We start from the raw sequence: 22,772 nt of genomic DNA on the forward strand, positions 1-22,772 counted from the left end.
TGAACACTTCTCTTTCATATAAGTGGAGCATAGTATAAAAAGGATTATGATTTCTTGCTCATAATATGAAAATGATATTAATGTATTAATGAATTAAGGTTGTATCTCTAAAAGGATAAGAGGGTAAAAGAGGGATAGACTTAAATACTATCTAGTATTTTTAAAATTTTTTTAAGTTGAATCAAGCGTTTAGTATTATAGAAGTTATTTATGTTCTATGTATAAAAGTACAGCTTATTTACACATATTTACGGATCTAACATTACTAACTAGGCAAGCATACGCCAAATCGAATAAGAATAAGCAGTATGATTTAATAGTTTAGTAGTTCGAAAATTTATAAAAGATTCATGTATAGAAAGTGCAATTTTTTGACTTAGACTTAAACCATTTTATACCACTAACATTGCTGTCTAGACAAGTGAGGCATTTCTTCCAATTTAATTTTTTACGCTTAATCTGAATTGAAATAATTGTTCAGAAGAAATTAGGGTTTAATGTATGAAATATACAATTTTTGACTTAGTTTTTACTCATAAAATATATATAACATCAAAAATATTAGATCTATTAAATCAATTCTAATTTCTTTTTAATTTAGACTTAAAAATACATAATAAGTCATGTCTGACTTGTCTATACAACAATGTCTCAGAATTTTATTGTCACTAAATTCATTTACATTGTATTAATTGCAATTATTATCAGGGATATCGCTTTTGTGAAATACCAATTTTTTTAAAAAAAAATTCATGCCTAAATGCAAGAGGATTTTCTTTGTCATACTCACAATTCATTATTGTAAAATTTGAAACATTTATTATTGGTATAAGATAATTTAATAAAAAATTGCAGGATTTTATTTTAAGACAAATTAATAGTTCAGGACACAAATTTCAGGACTTAAAATTTCAGGACAAATTGCAACTTTTTAACAAACATTTTCATTTATTTATATGATCTTCTCTGCCAAGCACAGTATTCAACCCAGTTTTTAATAATTTTACAAAATAGCTGTTGTTATATAATAGCTGTTTTTTCATATCAATATAATATTACTACGGGGAATATTTTTGTAACAGACGTTTTGTTTTGTTGCGTTTGCAGCACTGGGTTAATCGAGTTCTTGAACGAAAAATGACGCTCTTAATTAATTTGCATAGCAAATTAATTAACCTATGTGAATTATTCAGAGGCGTCATTTTTCGTTCATATTCCGTCTTTTTTATTCTTCCTGATTGGGACTTAAATAGTTTCATCAAGAAAATCCTGATAAAAACCTCAAAAATGAGAAATTTTATAAGAGAAAAATAAAGGGACATTTTATTATTTATTATATGTAGATGAAGAAATAAATTAAATCTTTGTGCTATAGAAATAAATTAAATTTTTGTGCTATAAAGATTTGTCGTGTAAAATGTTTTAAATCTAATCAACACTTCAATAACTCAACAATTTAATTCAAAATTTTTAAAATGGGTAAAGGAGGGGCTGTTCACTTACTATAATTATTATACTTTTTAATAATTTTAGGCACAGTTTTTGATAATGTTAATGTGGACATTTGAAACTATTAAAAAACAATTTTTATGAAGAAAAACGAGTTCTGATTAAGGTCATGGATTCACAACTTTAAATTCAAAGAAGAAGCTTTATTTTTCCTTCAAAATATTTTAAAAGCCCTAATTTTAATTGCATTTTATAATTACTCTATTTACTATTCTTGGTGCAAATAAATTTTAAAACACTAATAAATAAAAAATTTGAACAAATTTTAATTTTGAAAATCCTAAATTTTAAAACATCATTGTTAACTATATTAATGAAACATTATCTTATAAACCTTTAAACATTGCTTGAGGATATGGGGGGAAAGCCATGATTAATGATAGTGATGTGCTTTTTTATGCAATACGGGAATAAAATATCCTGAAAAACTTCGATTCTTATGAGCTGATTTTCACAACTATATACCAATTTCAAAGATTCAAAAGTGTGTCTTTAATTATGCTAGTGATAGTGCATATAATATTTTAAGTAGCGAATTTTTTCAAAAAACAGATTTTTCGGAATATTTTAACGATATTAAGAAATTTTTCCTCTTTATCCGTCTATCACTAAGTATTTTTTTTGTCCGTGCTAGCCCTAAGCAGAGCACGTATCAATCTGTCACGACTTTTTGATTCGAACCTGGATCACCTTCCCTTGAGCCCTTCCCTTGTGCCAAGATTCCCAACAACAAAAATAAGATTAAGGGATATTCCCGCATCTGATTTCTCAATGCGAATATTTAGAAACAGCAGAACTATTTTCCCTGGATGTGACTTATTTTTTTTCGTATGCGATTGAGAACCTGTATGACGCACAAGATTTTTTCGTGCGCATTCAGTGAGATAGGTCCTTTATTGCATGGTGTTCAGTCACACGCACGTGCAATCACATGTCCGAAGAAGAGCAGTAAAAATGGTCTATGAATTCCATTTATAAAAACTTGTTTTTACTACAGCTAAAATATAACAAAAACAGGCAGCTGGAAGCTTTTATAATCAATAATCAATCAATTAACGTAAATATGGCAAAGAAAATAAACAAACGAAGCGTTTCTAATTTAAAAACTAATAATAGGAAAGAGAAAAATAACATTAAAAATAAACCTAAAAAAGTTACCCCAGACGAAAATTCTTCAACCCCAGCATTCTCATTTTCTAATCGTTTATCAAAAGTCGATGGAATACGTCCCTTTTCTATCGCCGCCTTGGGTATCTTATATATACTTTCCATTTTAAATATAAATATATACACTCTCCATTTTTAATTAAATTCTTTCTTGGAAATAATTTTATGAAATGGTGAATATTTCGTTAAAAGGGCTTTTAATTTTCTGCACTTTTTAATTAATTTTAAATTTTTCTAATGCCGGTAAATTCACTATAGCAAATCCCGTTGTTTTTGAGATATTAAAATAATGGTTTAAGAAGGGATATTTTGGTGTCGTGATCTCTTGCGTCAACTGCAATGTCCAAGGTACTACTAAATAGATATAAAACCTGTAAATTAAAAAAAAAAAAAAAAATCATGAAGAGATTTGCCTGCCATTGAATGGTTACAAGTATACCCTTTACATTTGTCCCTATCTGCCATTATAATTATTATTTTAGTTTGTGTGGCCCACTGTCAGGAAGTTGCTAAGATTTGGTAATTATTTTTGTTCAAATCATAAAAGGATTTGCGCTTTGTAATCTGTGGCAGAATAATCGCCAAGTTTTATTTGCAGGAAATTTTTTTTTATAAAAAAAAACTGCAGAAAGGGGATAACTTATAACCTAAAACTTGTAGTCACCCTCAGGCAAACCTCTACAGATTTTTGTAGAAAGAAAAAAAAAGCATTTGCAAGTTTAATACCCATTTGGCACTTGGTCAATTATAGTTTGTGCTACAGATCAAGATATGACAATATCCCCTACAATACGTAAATAATTACAATGTGTAAATATTCCCAATTATGTATTGGTAACTGCATCAAAATAATAATACCATCGCTTTGGTGCAGTTTAGTTGGTAAAAGTGCCAAAATAAGTTTTTGTAACAGCCTAAAAGAAGCATGTAAAAAATTTTAAAAAATAATTATGAAATAAAGTAGGTTAAGATTCAAACTTTCAGGCAAGCTACCATATTTGTTTTTCATTACTCGAAATATAATAACCAGTCAGATTAACTTTGAGATTGAAGTTGTTATCGACAGATACCAATATAGAAATATCTCCAATTAAACTAAGCTCTGAAATTTCACATCTGCTGTAGATCAACTGAGGTTGTTATGAACCTGACTTAGATGCTGTTCAAAATATCTATGTCTAAAGTAGTTCTTGTTTTGCGTTGTTTGATAAGTAAAATTACATAAACAAAAAATACATTTTAATAAATAATATCCATATACTAAGCTGCTTAAAAAAATTTTTTATGAAATTTGTGTACATACCAGCTAATATTTTATCATCATAAAAATTTAATGCTATTATTACTATTATGCTTAATGTAATGCTAAGATTAAAAGTTATCAAAAGGTTATTTTTTTGAAATTTTTTTTTTTTAAGTGAACATACATTATGTTTGAAATTTAAAAATTCTTTATTGTTTTCTGTATTTTAAAAGGAAATAAACTTTGAAATAGCCAAAAAACAGAACAATAAAAATGAATAATTTATTAGAATATTAATTTTTACCTGTTATGTAAAAATACAGAAAACAAGAATGTCATATTGATTGTGATTTATTCTAGCTCTAAAATCAAAATTTATCAGACACCATTTTATAATTTTTTTTTTGTTATTTGTATTCGGTTTACCATTTATTCAAAAAATCATTTATTTATTATTAATTCATATAACTATTTTTTTTAAATGTAGTCTATTTTATTTAATGTGAAAATTAATTTCTTTATAGCGGTGCTGTTTGGATTTTTCAACAGGTAATTTTTCTACATTTATATATTTGCTTACATATAGTATATATATATATATAAATGATTGGTCTGTTCTATATGTTTTGTATACTTTTTAATGGCGTTTTTGATAGTTGTGCCAACTATGATGAACCAGATAAGTGACATTTTCAGAGTGGCTATAATTAACTAAAACAATAAGGAGAAAAAAAGTGATATCCGAACTATTTTAATCTAAATTTACTGGAAGGCACAGTTAGCACTTCTTTGCCTTATTTTATTTACCACTACCTACTTTTAAACTTAATTTGGTAGTTGTAATACCTACCATAATTGCAAACATGCTCAAAAGTAATGTGATTAAAGTAATCAAATTAAAGTGAAAGCAAAAATAATTGTGTTACATTAAACATTTATTTACATTAAGGCTACCACTTATATACAATGTTATTTTTCCTGATTAGTTTGATTAATAAATACCCCAGAAAATGTCGCTTATTTGCTTCTTCATCCAAGCTCATCATATGCTTAAGTTTTTATTATTAGAGCGAATGAATAAAATGGACTCTTGAATTATTAAACATAGATTGTTAGCTTATTTATATAAAATGTGGTACAGTACAGAACCCATAATCCGGAAATCAGAAAACCGGAAAACCAAAACCCCTGGACAGCAAATTGTGACTCTTATATAAAATGGCCACATGAATTTATTTTGATCACTGATGTATGTTGTTGATTTTTTTAATCTCTGCACAGGAAACAAGCTCCATCCAGTTTGTATTATATGACAAATCTTTCTTTTTATCAGTTAATTTGTATATTTAAACTAACAATCATGTATTTTTTTAATTATATATTAATACAACTTAAATTTATAATAGTTACCATCAAGCAACTATGTTTGAAAATGACAGACATTTTTCACATTTATCAACGTTGGAGAGAGAAATGACTTTCAGAACTGAAATGGTATGCCCTGTTTTCTTTATTAAAAACTTTCTGATATTTCTTTTCCCTAATAATATTATGGTGTTTCTAATTTTAGAATTCAATAGTGATTAAAAGTATGTGATAAATTAATTTTTTTTCTTTTTTTCCTATTAACTTTATTGTACTATTTTTAATTATATTTTTATTAATTTTGGGAAAGTGAAATTTTGTAATCAAAAAAATTACTGATAAGCCGGAAAAAATATAACCCAGTCTTTAAAAAAAAAAAATAATAAAATAAAAAACAAGAGTGCTTTTTGCAATACTTGTCTAACCTTTTTTTAATTTTACCCTTTTTTTTATTTAACATACCATTTTAATTAAATCGTAGCATAGAGCACAAATAAAATTGGTGCCCACCAGTATGGTATTGGGTGTTCCTGAGCTAGAGTATTAATTAGTTTATTTAAAATGAATCACTAGGAGGAATGACAATACAAGATTCAATTTCTCTTAACTGCTGCACTTAAAATTTATATCCAGGTCAAATTCTGACCTTTTTCCTATTAGTTTGAGTGATCAGCTAGAGATCTGTGTCTGACGATAATACAATTCTAATTGCTCTTTGACCAGAATTTTATCACAAAAAAAAAATTTTGTGATCACTTTCTGGCTATCTAGAGTGCTGAAATTTCAACTAAAACTCAATGATCACTGTACAAATTTTAACCATTTCTACAAGTAGAAATGATTTCCAAACCGAATTTAATGTCAGGCGCAATTTTGGTGTCTTTTCCAAATAATTAGAGTGCCAAAATTTCTACTGGAGCTCTGTGCCAGTTGACAATATAAGGCCATAAAAAATAATTATTTATTAAAATTTCAAACACTTTCCAACAAAGAAATAATGTATATATCAGTGTATAAATTAATTATTCAAACTCCCAAAAATTTTACTAAAATGCGGTGGAAGATCTATATACCCTTAATAAATTAAGACATTCCTTAATCCTAAATATTGATGCTTTATAAACAATGAGATGATATGAATAACTCTGTATCAATTTACCCATTTCAAGTACTATTTTTTTTATGTTATATACAATTAATTTTGTATTTTCTTATATCATATTTTCTTTGCATATAACACTTTAAGTTACATTTAGAAAAAAATAAAGATAAGAAAAATTATTCACTAGGATTTTAAAATGCATAACACGCTGAAAACTTTTTTAAAGCATACCATAAAGCTGCAAATTTCACGATTCCTGAACATCATTTGTGTCAGATTCAATAATGTTATACATCTTTATTTGAGAGCTAATATATCATTCAGAGAGAACAATGTGAAATATTTTCAACTTAAATTTTGCAGCTTTAATAATTTTTGATGCTTTTCTTAGTTTTAAAAATTTCTTCATTTGATTTTTCTTTAGCGGTCATCTTTTACCTCCGACATTCCGAAATTAGCTATCTCATTATCAAAAATAGGGGTCAACTTATACACGAGATATATGGCATAAAAGTAAAAAAGGAAATATTCTTCCAATCACCTATCATAGGCCAGAGTGGTCATAAAGGTAAAAGTTCCTCAATTTCCTGATCAATGGCATGATTTTGGTAATATTGCCATCAATGCGCATTTACTTCTTAGACATGCTAGCTACCCATTATTCTGAAGCTGGGTCGGCTTCAAATCACTATTGAGAGTTCGAAGTATCATACAAAAATATTTTAATTTTTAAATATGGGCATAACTTATAAAGGAATTTTTTGTAAATTTCAGGGACTATACTATTTTTACTACAAGCGAATGACAGAATCACCTTCATTTTTGAATGGATTGCATCAAATCATGAATGATAATCTCACAGAGTACCCATCAACCATTAATACATTAGAAAGATTTACTTTGTACCCTGAAGTAAGTTTATTAAAGTTAACATATCCTAAAAACATATTTTAAAATTTTTATATTAGCAAAAATATGTTTCTTTTTTCCCATTTGTATTTAAAGTTTTTTCTTTTTATATATTATTATTTATATTCTTTTTCTAAAAACTTAAGTTCTGGAATTGTTAAGATACTAAACCAATTCTTTACTTTTCTATTATCAAGGCAGTGCATACTTCCAAAGGTTTCGGTATCATTTTTACCAAGGAAATAAAAAAAAAACATATTTTTGAATGTGCTACATAATAAGGGTGCATACATAATAAAGGTGCATATATAATGAAGGTGCATAATAATGGTGCATAATAAAGGCTTTCAAATGATAACAATGTAAAAAACGTTATTTTGTTGATAAAAAAACAATGGAGTTCAACTGCATTTATCTCTCTCTGCATTTATCTCTCTCAGTATTATGACAAAGATAACGTCAATCAATTTTAATGTCGGTGTATTCACATACAAAAAGTAGTTCTCAATCCCAGTCACTATACTTAACAACCAGTGCAGTATTGTTTAGAAGGAGGAATGCATATTTACACTTAAAATTACATGGAAATATTAATGTCCATTTCTCCCTTTAAGAATATTTTTTCTACAATTCTAAGAAATAATATTGCAAGTGATATTCACTTTTTTAAAGAAAAAAGTTATGTATGTAAATGTGTGAAATAATAATTCATTAGTTACATTATGCTAGAGCTGCACTAATGGGTAATTGGTGATAGTTTTGGATTCATCAGTACGAGGATCTGAAATCACCATATTGATCATTGAGCAGCTGGTGGTAATAATCAATATTTAAACCATGCTCCTCATCTGTATTTGCAGTTTCCCAGGTCTGAAACTACAAAAAACATTACTTTCAAGTTTATTCGAAATCATATAAATACGATTGTACTAAGTGCAATCTATTCAGACACCTAGCATTTAGCATAGAGAACAGAACCCAAGCTCACACTCTGGTTAATGCATAATGATGGTAATGTTTTCTTGTTAATGCATGAATGATTATTGGATAATAAGTGGCTAGTCACATTATATTTAAGTGTATTTTAAGCCTCTAAAACTCAATTGAAGCGGTCAATGTTAAAAGTGGGTATGTTACAAATCTGCACCTTCGAGAAAAAACAAAAAAACTGTGTCAATTGTGGAGAGATTGTTTTAAATGCTTCCACATTATTGGCTCCTCGTTTTTAGGCAGTCTAGGAAATTACACAGCATTTGATAATCACTGATTTATATTCCCTAATCAACAAAAAACTTATTTCCGTAAAAATTTTACACACCCCTTTTAAAATTGACTGCTTCAATTGGATAAAGTGTTAATGAATCAGACACCCAGTTTTTAACACTGAGCCTAAAGCCCTGGTAGTCAAAGAAGTGATATGAATGGTTACTGTATAATAAATGGACAGGGACAATAAATTTAGGTGGATTCTAAACCTTTGAGACACAATTGGAGAAAGTGTAATTGGATCAGACATCCAGCCTTTAGCATTAGTTGTAGAATCCCAACTCGAACCCTGGTTGGCAAAGATGTGATATCATGAACTGTAGTTGTACTTAACAAATGGACAAAGACATTATGTGTAGATGGATTCTGAACCTCTAAGATACAATTGCAAAGTGTAATCGCATCAGACATCCAGACTATAGCACAAGTAGTAGAACCCCAGCTTAAACACAAGTAGGCAAAGATATGATATAATGAACAATCACTGTCTAATGAATGGCGAGATACATTGCATTTAGGTGGATTCCAAACCTCTAAGACTCAATTGGATTAAATGTAATTGGATCAGACATCCAGCCTTCTACGCAGGTTGTAGAATTCCATCTCTTACTTATGCTAAGGTGTGACGTAATGAACTGGTTCTGTATAATAAATGGCCGTGGACATTGCATTTTAGTGGATTTCAAACCACAATTGGACAAAGTCGTATCTGGTCAGACCCACGATTTTTAGCATGGGTTATTGATCCCTGGCAAAACCAATGTAAGTGGTGATGAGTATCTTTAATAATAAATGGCAAATACTATGAAATTTTTAGTCATATTTTTTTTAAATCTCTGTTCGGTGTTATTTTGTTGTTTTTCACATGTAATTTATTGAATACATTTTAATTTACAGGTTGTACTAGCTGCTAGTTATAGAAATATTCAGTCTATAGCTAATTTTTTAAATATCAGCATCAAAGAATGTTGGCAGGTTCTTAGAGGTGATAATTTACCACCTATTGAAAGTTGTGAAGGTAATTATAAGTAGTCATGGCTATCTTTAAAATTTTTTTAGTTTTTATTTGAAGTTTTATCTTGGCATAATTTTTGTGTATCTATCTATATATATATAGCTATAAGCAGCAGCAAATATATTTTTTTTATTTATTGGTAAAGTCAAAGAGCATGGTCATGCTATTTCATTAACTAGATATTGCCATTAGAACATATGTTTGTCTAAAGAAAAAATAATAAAATATATTGTTACGTGATATCAGGTAGAAAATATTTAGTTTATAAATGCCTCTGTACTAAACTGCTACAATGAAATCAAAAATTTTCTGCAAGGAAATGAATAGTGTTTATTTTAATATTTATTTGAAAAAGGCATTTTGCATTAGTATAGTTTTTAGAGCACATTTTTGAAAGAGCTATAAATTAATAGCTGTGACTGTTCATGTTCTCAATCAATATGTTGATATATAATTTAAAAATACTAATTTTTAGTTTTATTAATTATTCAAACTATAGCAATAAAATAAATGAATCATAAAGCAGTTTTGATATCATTATTATTTTTGAACCAAATATGGTTACTTCATATTCAAATGTAAATCACTAACTTATGTTTTCTATGGCTTTTTATGAGCTGTTGATATCACCCTTTAGATATAAATGCTGTGTTATGTTGTTGAAACGTGTAATATCCACTTAACTTTAATTCCTTTAGCATTGATATTAAATTTTTTAGCTTGTACATGTTCTCTTGCATTTTCTTAGAGAATTTGATATAAATATTATAGTTTTCTGAAATTTTTAAGCAATATTTTTTTCAATTATAGGTGTTGGAGATCCAGCCTATTTTTATGTTACGACTGTGTTTTTATTGAATGGATTAGTTGGATCTTTGCTGTTTATATTTGGGACAATTTTAAGGTATTTTATTTATGTTAATCAATTTTATTTACTCTTAAATATATTTATTGGAAAATGCACTTATTCAAAATATTATAAAGAATTATTTAAATGTCCATTGTTTTAAATACTATTTTGAGCTGAATTTTATTAAACATGTATTTCGAGCCACACGCAGAATAAAAATCTCCCTGGCTCAATATAAAGCTTCCTGTTGAAGCATTTAATCTACTGCCCAGGGCTCGAAATTCCCCGCGGACAACAAATTTCTCGAATCCAAGGTCTGCGCGGACGGCCACTTTCCCGTTAATGTTCGTGATATATTTTTAATTTTTGTTATCTTACAAGAGTTATCTAGCTCCTCACTTCTAAAATGACCCTCTAATCTCGAAATACTGCACATGGTGGAATTGATGTTTTCTCTGTCTGGGAGTACTGCAGCGGTTGAAAGGGGCTTTTCAGCAATGAACTTACAAAAAAACACATTACGTACTGGTCTTAAACAAGAAGCGTCAACCGAAATTATTAACATCTACCTAAATGAAAAACTTCTTTCAGATTTCTGTGCAGATACCTCTGTAAATCATTGGCTTGATTGTGGAACTGGCAAACGTCGTAGTTGATTCATTTAAAAAACGCAGTACCATTGGATAAATTGACATGATAATTGACAGATAACTTGACCTTTGTTATTTAAAATATTTCATTAAAGAAATAAATTATTTCATTAAAGAAATACTATGTTTTACTATTAGTAACCTAGTATTTCTTTTATTGCCTTATAATGTTATCCTAGTATTTGTAACCCTAGTAACTACTAATTCATTGTGCAATTTATATAATTGTTAGTAATAAATAAGAGAAAATTATATTTTTATTTATTTAGATGCAACGGGTTAGTTTCAAAGGAGGACGGGTACATTGTTGGACAAGCCGTCCTCGGGGATGGGTAAAATTTCTGAGTTTTTTGAGCCCTGCTACTGCCTTTATTTTACTTGATGATAAAGCTTCCGTAATAACCTTAAATAGGCAAATTGGATAGAGTCGTCTGACTTATGAAGTAGGGGAGGAAAAAAGCATCCCCACTTCATTTGAGGACCTTTCGATGTGTTGTTCCTAAAATTTCAGATTTCAAATGTTCAAAATAATTCTTATTTTTACTGATTTTTATCTGAAAAACATACATTTAATATCTATGCTAAAAATTGCTACTTTAAATTAAACCTTTTAAAATATTTAATTGTGAGAAAGCAATATTATGAAAATATTTTTATTCTTTTAAAGCGGTTTTGTGTATGCTAATAAAAATGATAATTATTAGGATTCTAATCAATACATTGCATTCTTTACATGTGCCAAGATATATTTCAATAAAAACATTTATCTTTGTTTTATTTAACTGTATTTATTAATTAAAAGAAAGATTATAATTTTGTGCAACTATTTTTTTTTTTTTTTTTCAAATCCAATTCTCAAAGCTGTATTTTCTGTTATTAAAATCAATAAATATTTTTTTTCTTAATGGTATTAAAAGGTTTGTGAAATGAGAAATATTTTACTTAAATGTTAGAAATATTATTTTAGCACTTATTATTTATTAAATTTTTTTTTGCATTTTAGTAGATTAATTTAATAATATGATTTACAAAATGTTTGTATTAGTTGCAAATGCTTTCTGTTTTTCTTCTCTAAATGTAAAATTAAATTTTGGAATAATCCCTTGATGCTAGCAAATGAATGATTAAAATTTTAATGATATGAAACATAATTATTTATTTTAAAATCAACTAATAACGTGTGTTAATTGTAACTGCTAATTAAATATTCATTGGAAATTAAATATTGAAGTACTAATACATTTTATGTATGGCTATGCTGACAATGTAATATATTTGTTTCCCCTAACTATTTTATATAAAGATTAGAAACTCTTGAAAACTTAAAATATGATTTTAATTAAATCAATACCTTTACTTATCATGCTTTATAGATAATAGCAGAATCCTTTTTTTTTCTTTTTTTTTAAAAGAGCTATAAAAATTATTTTTAAATTATGATTCTTTAATATAAAACTTAATTTTCCTAGAAGTATATAACTTTAACAAATTAATATTAAAGTAACTCAATATTTTAATTTTTTATTAAATGTCTTAATTTTTTTAACCACAAAATTACTTTTTTTTTTTTAATTTTATTTAACCCTTAATGGTCTGAAAGTATTTCAAATTAGCTTCCCACTAGATAAAAATTATTAGTTATGATAATATTATAGTTGAATTAATTGTAACGGTGATTAAAATAGAAGTGATACAAATAATAAAGTGTTTTTTGCTGTGATAAAGTGACTTTTGACCCAGTTAGTAAGAGTGCCATGCCCGCTTATATGGCGGCTTTAGTCTGTTAAATATTCATTTAATTAAATATTAACTGAAAAATTGTATTTATTAATCATCATATATTTTGAAACAGTGATTCAGTATGTGGTGGAGCATTATCTGCTGCCTGCTTCTTTTTTAATCATGGAGAGGTAAATTAAAACAATTTTGGCTTCTTAAATCTAATCTTATTGTGATTTAGAGTTCTAATTCTGCTTTTATTTTTTATGTAGTGTACTAGAGTTCAGTGGACTCCTCCTCTGAGGGAGAGTTTTGGTTATCCTCTATTTTTGCTACAAATGATGCTAGTTAGTTTGCTGTTGAAGTAAGTAAATTTTGCATTGGAAATTTAATTTCAACTTCATGGTGGATTTTTTGACATTCAGCCAGTTTTATACAATGTGTACTAAATCATGTTATGTGTTTTGTTTTTATTTACAAAAAAGATTTTTATGCAGTATAGTAGAGTTCAGTTGACTCCTTCTTTCAGGGAAAATTTTAGTTACTTTCTATTTTTGCTAAAAGTGATGCTAATTACTGTGCTGTAAAAGTGAGTAAGTTTTAAATTGAAAGTTTAATTCCAACTTCATGGTTATTTCAACTTGACATTCAGCTCACTTCACACATTGTGTGGTAAATCATGGTATATATATTATTTTTATTTATTAAAATGATTTTTACCTAGGCAGTACATTTTCTACTTTAGTAAACTACATGTTATAAGATTTTATTCATCTCGGTTGAAAGAAAAAAATCTTATCTAAATCAGTTTATAACTTTCTTAGATGTTTGTGCTAAAAAAAATTTTTTTCTCATGAATTTTTATTGTTTTCCTCAAATGAATTTAAGGTGTAAAAAGCATTCTTCTAATGGCACATTGTGGACTAAGAGATGTTAATAGAGTTCAAGGCTCCACTTTGCCAATGGTGTGTGACGAATCATTGTGACCAATGATATGATTCTGCCAATGGGATTGTAATAATTGTGACATTGAAGGTGTTCTTTATGTGTGATGTTATATAATAAATCCTACTTGAGCTTGCCCTGAAGCATATTTTGTGAATAAGAATTAAGTTTTACTGGAAAAAAAATTCCTATATGCAAATGTTATTTGCTTCACATTGAAACCACGAAATTTCTATTATTCCACCAAACTTATTTTTCAAATGTCATGTAACTACATCTTTTTTGAATTTGAAATCTGATTTTTTTTTCCCCAAAGAAGCCTGATATATATCTTTGTTTATATTGAATTTTTTTTTCATTTTTCAAGCCTCAAATTTCTTGTAAGTCATTTTTTTAAAAATATTTTTTCTTTTATAATTTTTAAAGAATATTATATAAAATGCAGGTGAAAAATTATGGGAAAAATATACTTGAGGGTGCCCCTTGGCGACGTATGTTTGGCGCCATACTTGTTTTGCCCAGAACGCTGTGGTAACCCACAAACAGGACATTTATATCTATTACTAATTAAACCTTCATCCATACACCAGTCAATCACTGTTTTTTTTTTCATTGTTATTAAAATCTTACAGGAACTTAAGATTTATCTTATTGACAGTATTCATTTTTAGTACCAGAAGCAAAAATAACCTTACCAGACGGTATCCAAAGTAGAACTAACGGATCTCTGAAATTACATTTAAAAATTCATTTAAAAACAACGCTAAATTCTAAACTAATTAGAATCACGATTAAAATCTAAACCAATCAGAATCACGATTGGTTTTCAACATCAGCCAGCTTGGCGATCAATCGCGATCACAACTTGGCGGGGGCACCCCCAAGTATAGTCTACCCAAAATTATATATGTTAGCTTTGTAAGTGATATTCATGACGAAGCCATTATTTATATCATTTTTTTGTGATTGAAGAATAAATTATGTACCTTATATTTAACACTGAACAGTCAAAAAATTATTTAATACTATTCCTGTTTTTAAATATGATTTCTAATTATTTTATAGGTGCCAAAAACCTGTCTTTCAACATTCACTCATCATTGCCATTCCTTCAATTTTATTTATGTTATCTTGGCAGGTAATTTTTTTTTACCTATAGTTTCCTAATTAAAGTATTTTCTCAAAAATATAAAAGTTATATTTTCATAAATGTTAGTATATAGTTTTTGAAAATCAATTTATATGGGATCTCTGTATTTTTTTCAGTTTGCACAGTTTGCTTTGTTAACTCAAGTTTTAGTTTTATTTGGATTATATCTACTCAATTTTATAACATCTGATGTTTTCAAGTCTATTTTAAATGGGCATTTAGTAAGTGTATATCAATATTTTATTCTTTCTAATATTTACTATCGCAATATATTATTCTTATGTATCTTAAATTTATTGTTACAATGCATTTGTATGAAAGGAGTGAATATATTTCTTTGTCAGTATATGTGAAAATGTTGTATTTTTAAAAAATGCATAGTTTGAGACTATGAATTTAGGTAAAATATTTTTTGTTACATAATGTATGTTCACAAACAATGATATTTCACTTATTTATTCACTTGGACTTTCTAGGGTTTTGCTTTTGATTAGTTTTATAAAAATGTTTAAATGTGGGACTAAATGTTTTTTTAATTATATACTACTTCTATTCAATAGGTCTTAAATCGTCTTTAATAATGTCCAAGGTTGTTAGCAAAATCTATTGAGGAGTTGTGGTGAAACCACGAAATGTGTTTTCGAAATACTAAAATTACAATTTAGCTGAAAAGTGTGAGCTCTATTTTGATTTAACTTATTCCAGAATTGTGTGCATGAATTATCTTGTCCGATATTCTTCATAATTATTCGTGACATTTATGAAAAGAAAATGTGTTTTTATTTCAATTTTTCTTACTATGCGCAAAACACAACTTGATACTATGGAAAGTTTATAAAATAATAATAAGAACGCTGCAAGTCCAGGGCCTGCGCTAAGCATTTGCCACTTCGCCAAATGCGATAAAATCGTAAATTTTGCAAATAAAATTCTGTGTTTTGACGAATTATTTTTTCTACTGGAAATAAAAATTGTTAAGATTTGCATTTGCCGAATACTTTTGATATTTGGACACTTTTAACTTATTACATAATTTTATTTTTCCTTTAATTTTTGCTTATTAGTTATTTTTATTTTCAGCTTAATCTTATTGTTGCAGTTGTATTTTTGTTTGGAAATAAAATGCTTATAGCCTCCTTTTATGCATCAACGCTTTTAATGTGTTATGTAAGTATTCTGCACTTCTTTATTTAACTATATCCTATTTCTTTGCATTTTTAATTTAAAACTATTTAATTCATAGGTGATAGTTACGAAAGAAAACTTTTTCAAGTTATTTAACCACAGACTTTTGGTGATGGTAGGTTATATTTTTTTATTAATATTCTCTTTTATTTGTGAATAATTGATAAATGTATATCTAAAACAGTTTTCCTCCTGTTAAGTTTTCTGCTTGTTATTTATTTATCATGCTAAAATATTGCTTCCATTTAAATAATTTCAAATGACTGTTAATTATCTAAAACATTGCTTGAAATTATATTGATGAATAATGTTCTTTAATCGTAAAAACAGAAATTTTTATAATTATAAATAAAAACCATTAGTTATTTGCTATGGAAATTGAATGATATAAAATTTATTTTATCATTTCTATTTATTTAAGACTACCATCTTCCAATGCAAAACATAAATAAAGTTAACTTTTTTTTCTCCATTCAAAATAAAAAGGTTTTAATTTGCTATCACAACTTAAAAACTATTTCTAAAAAGACATTTACTGCCAATAACACTTGTAATATTACATTTTATCCAAAAGCATTACCTAAAAATTAATTAACGATAAATATTTCAAAAAAATTACCAATTAAGTTTTTTCCGCAAAAGAATGTAGATGGTGCGTAGCTTTTTTAAAATGTGCTTATTTTCGATTTTCATTTTTTAAAAGCACTTAATGGTGCTTTTTTTTACTGATTATTTTTAAAAAGCGCTTCAATTTCTCTTTTCGAAAATGAGATTTTTTTTATTTTTGTCATGTCTTATGCAAAAGAGCGATCTTCTCATTGTTCTATATAATGTTTTCACAATACTTTTTGGCATATCGCCGCTCCATAGTGTATGAAATCGGCAATAATTTTAAATGTTTGTTGAAATAGTTGGTTCCGCAATAGTTGTTGAATAGTTGTGGTTTCGCATGTGCATATACTTAGCTGGGTTAGGTGAAATTCTTGCACCCTCCTGTGCAACTCTGCTGCATTTTGCAAGATATTCATAATTTCAGTCTTCATTTCCACCCTCTGAAATCGAATTGAAAAATCTTTTCTTTTTTTTTTTGTTTTTTTTTTGGCTAATATAATCAAGAGACGCCCGGTGCCTGAGTGGTAGCGCTTCACGCTCCTGTGCCACAGGTCCTGGGTTCGATCCTCGGGTCGGGAAAGGTTGACTCAGGCTTTCATCCCTTCAGTGGGTCGATAAATGAGTACCAAGCATGCGTGGGAACTAAACACTGGGGGTTACGCATTCGGCTGACCACCTAACCGGAACATCTGCTCTTGCACTCCAGAGCCCAAGGTCAAGAAAACTGAGATGGGCACAGTAGGCCTTGACTCTCTATGGGCTGTCGCGCCACTGAGTTCAGTTTAATATAATCAAGAAAAGCGTTCTTTGTCAGAAACCGGTTATTTTAACATGATCGTGTAAAGTCTTCGAAAATTATTTTGCATTTTGTTAATGTATATGGCGCTTAAAAATATTTTTAAATGTATTTATTCACACAATATTTTTAAATGTATTTATCACACAAAAATATTTTTAACAGTATTTATTCTAATACCTAAAAGGTACTTATTTTTTGTTGAAAGATTTGGCTGCGCACCCTGATGTTTTTTTTTTTTTTTTTTTTTTATAAATGAATACTTTCTAGTTTATAGAAAATTTAAAATATAACAAATATTATTATAAATTTTACTATACTTCTGATGCAAGTATTTGAATTTTACATGCTAGAAGACCTCTAAATTTGTATGACAGTAAAAGTACCTGAGCTGAATTGACCATAATTATTTACCTACTTACTTAATTTTGAACAAAATACTTGACCATATTTTTACTTCACATTTGGTAATTTTAAAATGCATTATTGTTTAAAGTAATAATCTCGTTTTGTCATTATTTATCACCTATATATATGGTATTAAATGTTTCGTGTTATGTGAACTTATTATTTTATTTCATCTATTATTTCTGCACTTAAAATTTTTTGCTTTAAAAAATGTAATTTACTCTGTAAATCTGAAGGATAGTTACAGTATTTATTCTTGTAAACTTTTTTTAAGAATCATAGGTTAAAATTATTACCTTTACATCAATATAAATTAAAAACTTTACTGTGCTAAATTTATTTGATACCAAGAAAATAGAATAAAGTTAAAATAATTCTTTTCCTTTTAAAACTACTGCAGTTCTTTTTTTAAAAAAACATATTTCCATAATTTTATAACATTAATTATTCTAAAAAAAAATAATTTATTTTTGAACTTAGTCAAGTACAAAAATGTGAGATAATTTCTAAAAAAAAATAATCATGGATACACAAATATTCTTAAATTATTGAATTAAGAAATTTCAGTCAAAATAAGGCAGAAACTATGACTATTAGATTTAATTTTTAAATTCAAATTCTATTTTCTTTGTTGTCTGGATCTGTTTTTTTTTTAATAAATGTGTTCGATACAAATATAGTGATAATTTTTGTAAATTTATTATAGTCAATTTGTATTGAATGTTTTGTATTCTTAGTGGATTATGTTTTGTTTACGCATGACTTATCTTATTTCAGTATTAAAAAAAAGGGTATAAAATATGATTATTTAAAAGGTCTGAAATAGCTTATTTGCATCTAACACATAAAAAGCTTACTTGAACTATACTAAAATCTACTTTATGATAAACTACTTTACTTAACTACTCTTTACTTTTTTAATAACTTTATCTGATTGTATAATGTAGTTGAAAGTTTTTATAATTAATTAATAATTGTGTTAAATTATGCTATGCAGTATAAAAGTATTTTTGATGAACACAAAATTTTATTTGAATAATATATTAACAAAATAATAATTAATTAAATTAATAATATTTTTTGCTTTTTTTAATTTCTAGATTTTGCAAGGAATTTCTTTGATGCTAGGATGTGTTCTTATCAAACTGCTTCTATCAACATTGTTGCAAGTCAAAGATGATGTAATGTTTAAATCTAGTCTAAAACTACTCGATTATTGAACTCAAATTATTTGATTTTCTCTTTTTAAAAGAGTTTGAATTTCTTTCCTTTGTTCGTTTAACTCATAAAAAAAACTTTATTATTTATTGTCTTCCCTTTGTTCTTTTATCTTATAAGAAACTGTATTATTTATTATATTACTTTTTTAGTTTTTTAATCAAATATTAATTTCATTTATATTTAATGCTTATGTTTTTTGTGAAATTATTGACCAAACTGTGTTCAGAGATGTCAGCAGCAGAAAAAAATTTATCTAATTTCTACAGATTATAGTTCTTATTCCAGAACAAGCGTCATTCAATTATTACCTAAACACCCAATTGATTATTTTTTCCCACAAAGGGGAAGTCCAAAATTGCAAAAAACATACCTATGTGACATTTGAAAGCCACATAATGGAAGTTTTTGAAAGCTGCAAAGGAGTCAAATCTCCTTATTTTCAATGTTTTTTTTTATTTCCTAGAATATTTCATAAATTTTTAAAGTATCCTTTATTTTTCTAATATTTTTGCAACTTGCAAATAACCCCTACCTTTTTTTCATTTGAAAATATACATTTTAACTTAATATTTTATGTAACTTTGAATGTTATTAAGTATACTTCAATTTTTATTGAAACTTATTTCATTCTTTGTTAAAGAAAATCAATAACTTGTGTTCCATTTGAAATTTTAATATATTGGAGTAGAAGAATATTTTATTTATAGAAGAATATTCTGATAGTCTTTGAAAAGTTATTGAAGGCTGCAATAAATTTATTTTTATTGTTAGTTATCAAAAATGTAAACATTTCTCAGTTTATTAACAACAATGTTACTTAGTCTTCAAAGTAAATGACAAAGTACAACAAATTAAATATATTTACAAGTGCTTTTATTCTTCTTATTTTTTTTACACATAAATAAATCAGACATTAATTTAAATTATAGCAAGTTTTTTAATTTTTTTATATGCAAAAATAACTTTATATTTTACTATATATACTAGCATATTTTATTTCTAAATAAATCTTGAAACTGCATTTAGAGTGGAAAAAAAAGACTTATTTAAAAGATTCTCATAAAGGAAAAGAAAAAAAATTAAATATTTTAGAATTACAGTGTTTGAATTTTGATATTCTTTTAAAATATTATTGAAATTAGTTTGAAGAACATTTAAAAATTTTCTTATGCAATTTATGTAGTTTTATTTGGCTACATGTTGGAAGAATACACTTTAACTCTGGACATAGACTACAGGTTATTCGCCCCATCTCTAATTTTTGGTATATTTTGATCTAGAAATTTTCTATTGACAGAACTCTAAATATCTGTTACATCACTCTTTAGTATGTGAATGATTTTTTATAATGCATTAGTGAAACAGAATGGAGAACCTTGCATGATGCATACCCTATTCCATTCAATTGTTTCTCGTGATATGAAATAAATGCCTGTAATTAGAATTAACATTCTTCTAGTAATAATACTATAAACATCTGCCATTTCTAGATTCTCCTTCTATATAAATACATGTTTTATTTTGTGTCTGTTAATCAGAATATTGTGAGTCAAAATTACTCGGGACATATAAAAAGTTTGGATCAAGCGTGTATTTTTTACCCATGTAAGGATGAATATGACATGCCCCGGTTGAGTATGTAAATATTCAATCAGAAATTCCATAAGATATTGTTAACTGCTACCCTAAGTTTTGGCAAAGCGAATTCAGAGATCAACAAGATGTCAGGTAGCATAAAAAAGCACTAAAAAAGATGAAAAATATAAAAAAATTTATTTTTTAAGACCTTAATATTATTGGGCAAAAAAAATTTGTTAACATAAATATTAATGTGTGAGTTCGAGAAGTTATATAATAAGTATAATACTCCAATTGCCATAAGAAAATAATAACTTTGAAAGCTTATATTGTCACTCTAAAATAAAATTTTTAAGGATCTGCACTTGCCAGTTGTGAATAATTTTGATTTTATTTATTATCCCTGGATCAACAACCCATTGTGGATTAAGACCTTCTTCATGAAAACTCTCCAGGCATCTCTTCATGACACACGGTTCTCCAATTTTTTACACGTAGGGTAACGAAGTCATTTTTATCTCATCAACCCGTCGAAGTCTGGTTCATCCTCTCTCTCAGATTGCAAATGGTTTAGCCATAAACCATTTGCAATTCTGTTTCATTCATTTGAATAACATGTGCATTCCGGTTAAATGAACTTAAATTGGGGTGAGTTATATATGGTTCTTTGTGAATCTTATATAATTTGGACTTGAAATGTCTTTTTGCCACACATTAATGTATATTCCCTTAAATATGCTCCTCCCCCAAAGATCTTACTCTCAAATGTACCAGACTAGTCATATTTTCTACTTTCTCAGTTAAAAATTCATACTTAAACTGTACACGTTAAAATAAAATGGCTGTGGAACTTGTATAAGAATTTTCGTCTTAATACCACCTGAGATTTCAAAATTCTCTAACACCATAAAAAGCCTTTTTTGCTGCCATGATATTGCTTCTTTGTTAATAATAATGCTTTGCATTTTCTCTATCAATGCTTTCTTATTAATAATACTTAAAATTAAAGTGTTTATATAGATATAATATTGTTAGTGCAACTTTTTTCTGAGAGATAAACAATAATTACATTCACATCTTTGCATTGAAAAAGATGTCTGGACATGTAAAAGTATCATTTGGGTACATAGATTAACACATCCAGTTGAGCATATACTATTTCTGCATTAGATTGGGCATTGAACCCTGCAGATTAGTAGATTGTAAATGTATCCTCAAAATCTATGAAAATCAATTTGTAATGATCCTACAAGGGATCAGTATCTGAAAAAAATAAATTTTATATGCGCTAGTACTTAATGCACAAGTAATAAATAAAAAAAGCAAAAAATTTAAAGTACATGTAGAGAAAACTGAAAATTCAAATCAACATATATTTCTCTCTAAGGTACTTAATATTACTTCCAGAGTGAATTTACCATCAATACTCTAAATAAAAATAAAATACTTTTTTGAACCTGAAGGAAGGCCAGGTATAGTTTGACAAATTTTCATAAATATTTCTTACATAGAAAGCAACGAAATCAAAAGGTACATAACACTAATCACCAGGGTGACATACTTTCAATAAAATGAAGAAGTTTGTGAATTTGGGGCACATAAAATTTGTTTTAAGTTAAAAAGATAAAATTTTGAAAAGTGCGATTTCTTTTCACATTTTCGTTGCAAATACTTTTTGTCTATTAAAAAGTAATTAAAATACAATTAATAGGTAAATGGTGGGTATAAATTGGTACTTAACACTTTTATTACTAGTAAATAAAAGTATTACCATGATAAATGATGTAATTTGATATTTTTAGGCTCATATTTGGAATCTTTTAAAATCAAAGTTTACTTCTTATGAAGATTTCCATACTATGCTCTACACCTGTGCAGTGGAATTTGATTTTTTGCCTTTAGAAGTATGTTTTCAATTACATTTGGTTTATTTGTCATCATAAATCTATGTTTATAATTCTTAGTTAAATTTTTATTTTCAGTCTTTTGTTGAACTTACCAAGACACTAGTTTTGCCTTTTACAGTAATCATAGTAATTATTGTTCTTTATCAAGTGAGTATTTCAATATGCATATAATTAA

General features: G+C 27.2%; 1 protein-coding gene across 2 annotated transcripts in view; it reads left to right on the forward strand.

Annotated features, from left to right (window-relative positions):
* Positions 1–2,514: 2,514 nt before the first annotated feature.
* Positions 2,515–22,772, forward strand: part of LOC107446775 (protein C-mannosyl-transferase DPY19L1) — a 28,916-nt gene continuing 8,658 nt past the window's right edge. The window contains exons 1-15 of one of the 2 annotated variants that reach the window (XM_016061534.4): positions 2,515–2,759; positions 4,444–4,468; positions 5,326–5,413; positions 7,161–7,298; positions 9,459–9,579; positions 10,387–10,480; positions 12,929–12,986; positions 13,068–13,159; positions 14,806–14,878; positions 15,007–15,111; positions 15,971–16,057; positions 16,134–16,190; positions 18,992–19,072; positions 22,493–22,594; positions 22,673–22,744. In XM_016061534.4, coding sequence (XP_015917020.3) covers positions 2,573–2,759; positions 4,444–4,468; positions 5,326–5,413; positions 7,161–7,298; positions 9,459–9,579; positions 10,387–10,480; positions 12,929–12,986; positions 13,068–13,159; positions 14,806–14,878; positions 15,007–15,111; positions 15,971–16,057; positions 16,134–16,190; positions 18,992–19,072; positions 22,493–22,594; positions 22,673–22,744 — 1,380 coding nt within the window. In that variant the 5' untranslated portion in view covers positions 2,515–2,572. Of the gene's footprint in view, positions 3,025–4,443; positions 4,469–5,325; positions 5,414–7,160; positions 7,299–9,458; positions 9,580–10,386; positions 10,481–12,928; positions 12,987–13,067; positions 13,160–14,805; positions 14,879–15,006; positions 15,112–15,970; positions 16,058–16,133; positions 16,191–18,991; positions 19,073–22,492; positions 22,595–22,672; positions 22,745–22,772 lie in introns of both variants that reach the window. The other variant, XM_043047624.3, reaches the window with a different exon arrangement.

Source organism: Parasteatoda tepidariorum, chromosome 9, assembly GCF_982258835.1.
Source record: "Parasteatoda tepidariorum strain Cologne lab strain chromosome 9, Ptep-v5.0, whole genome shotgun sequence".
In the NCBI taxonomy this organism is placed as follows: domain Eukaryota; kingdom Metazoa; phylum Arthropoda; class Arachnida; order Araneae; family Theridiidae; genus Parasteatoda; species Parasteatoda tepidariorum.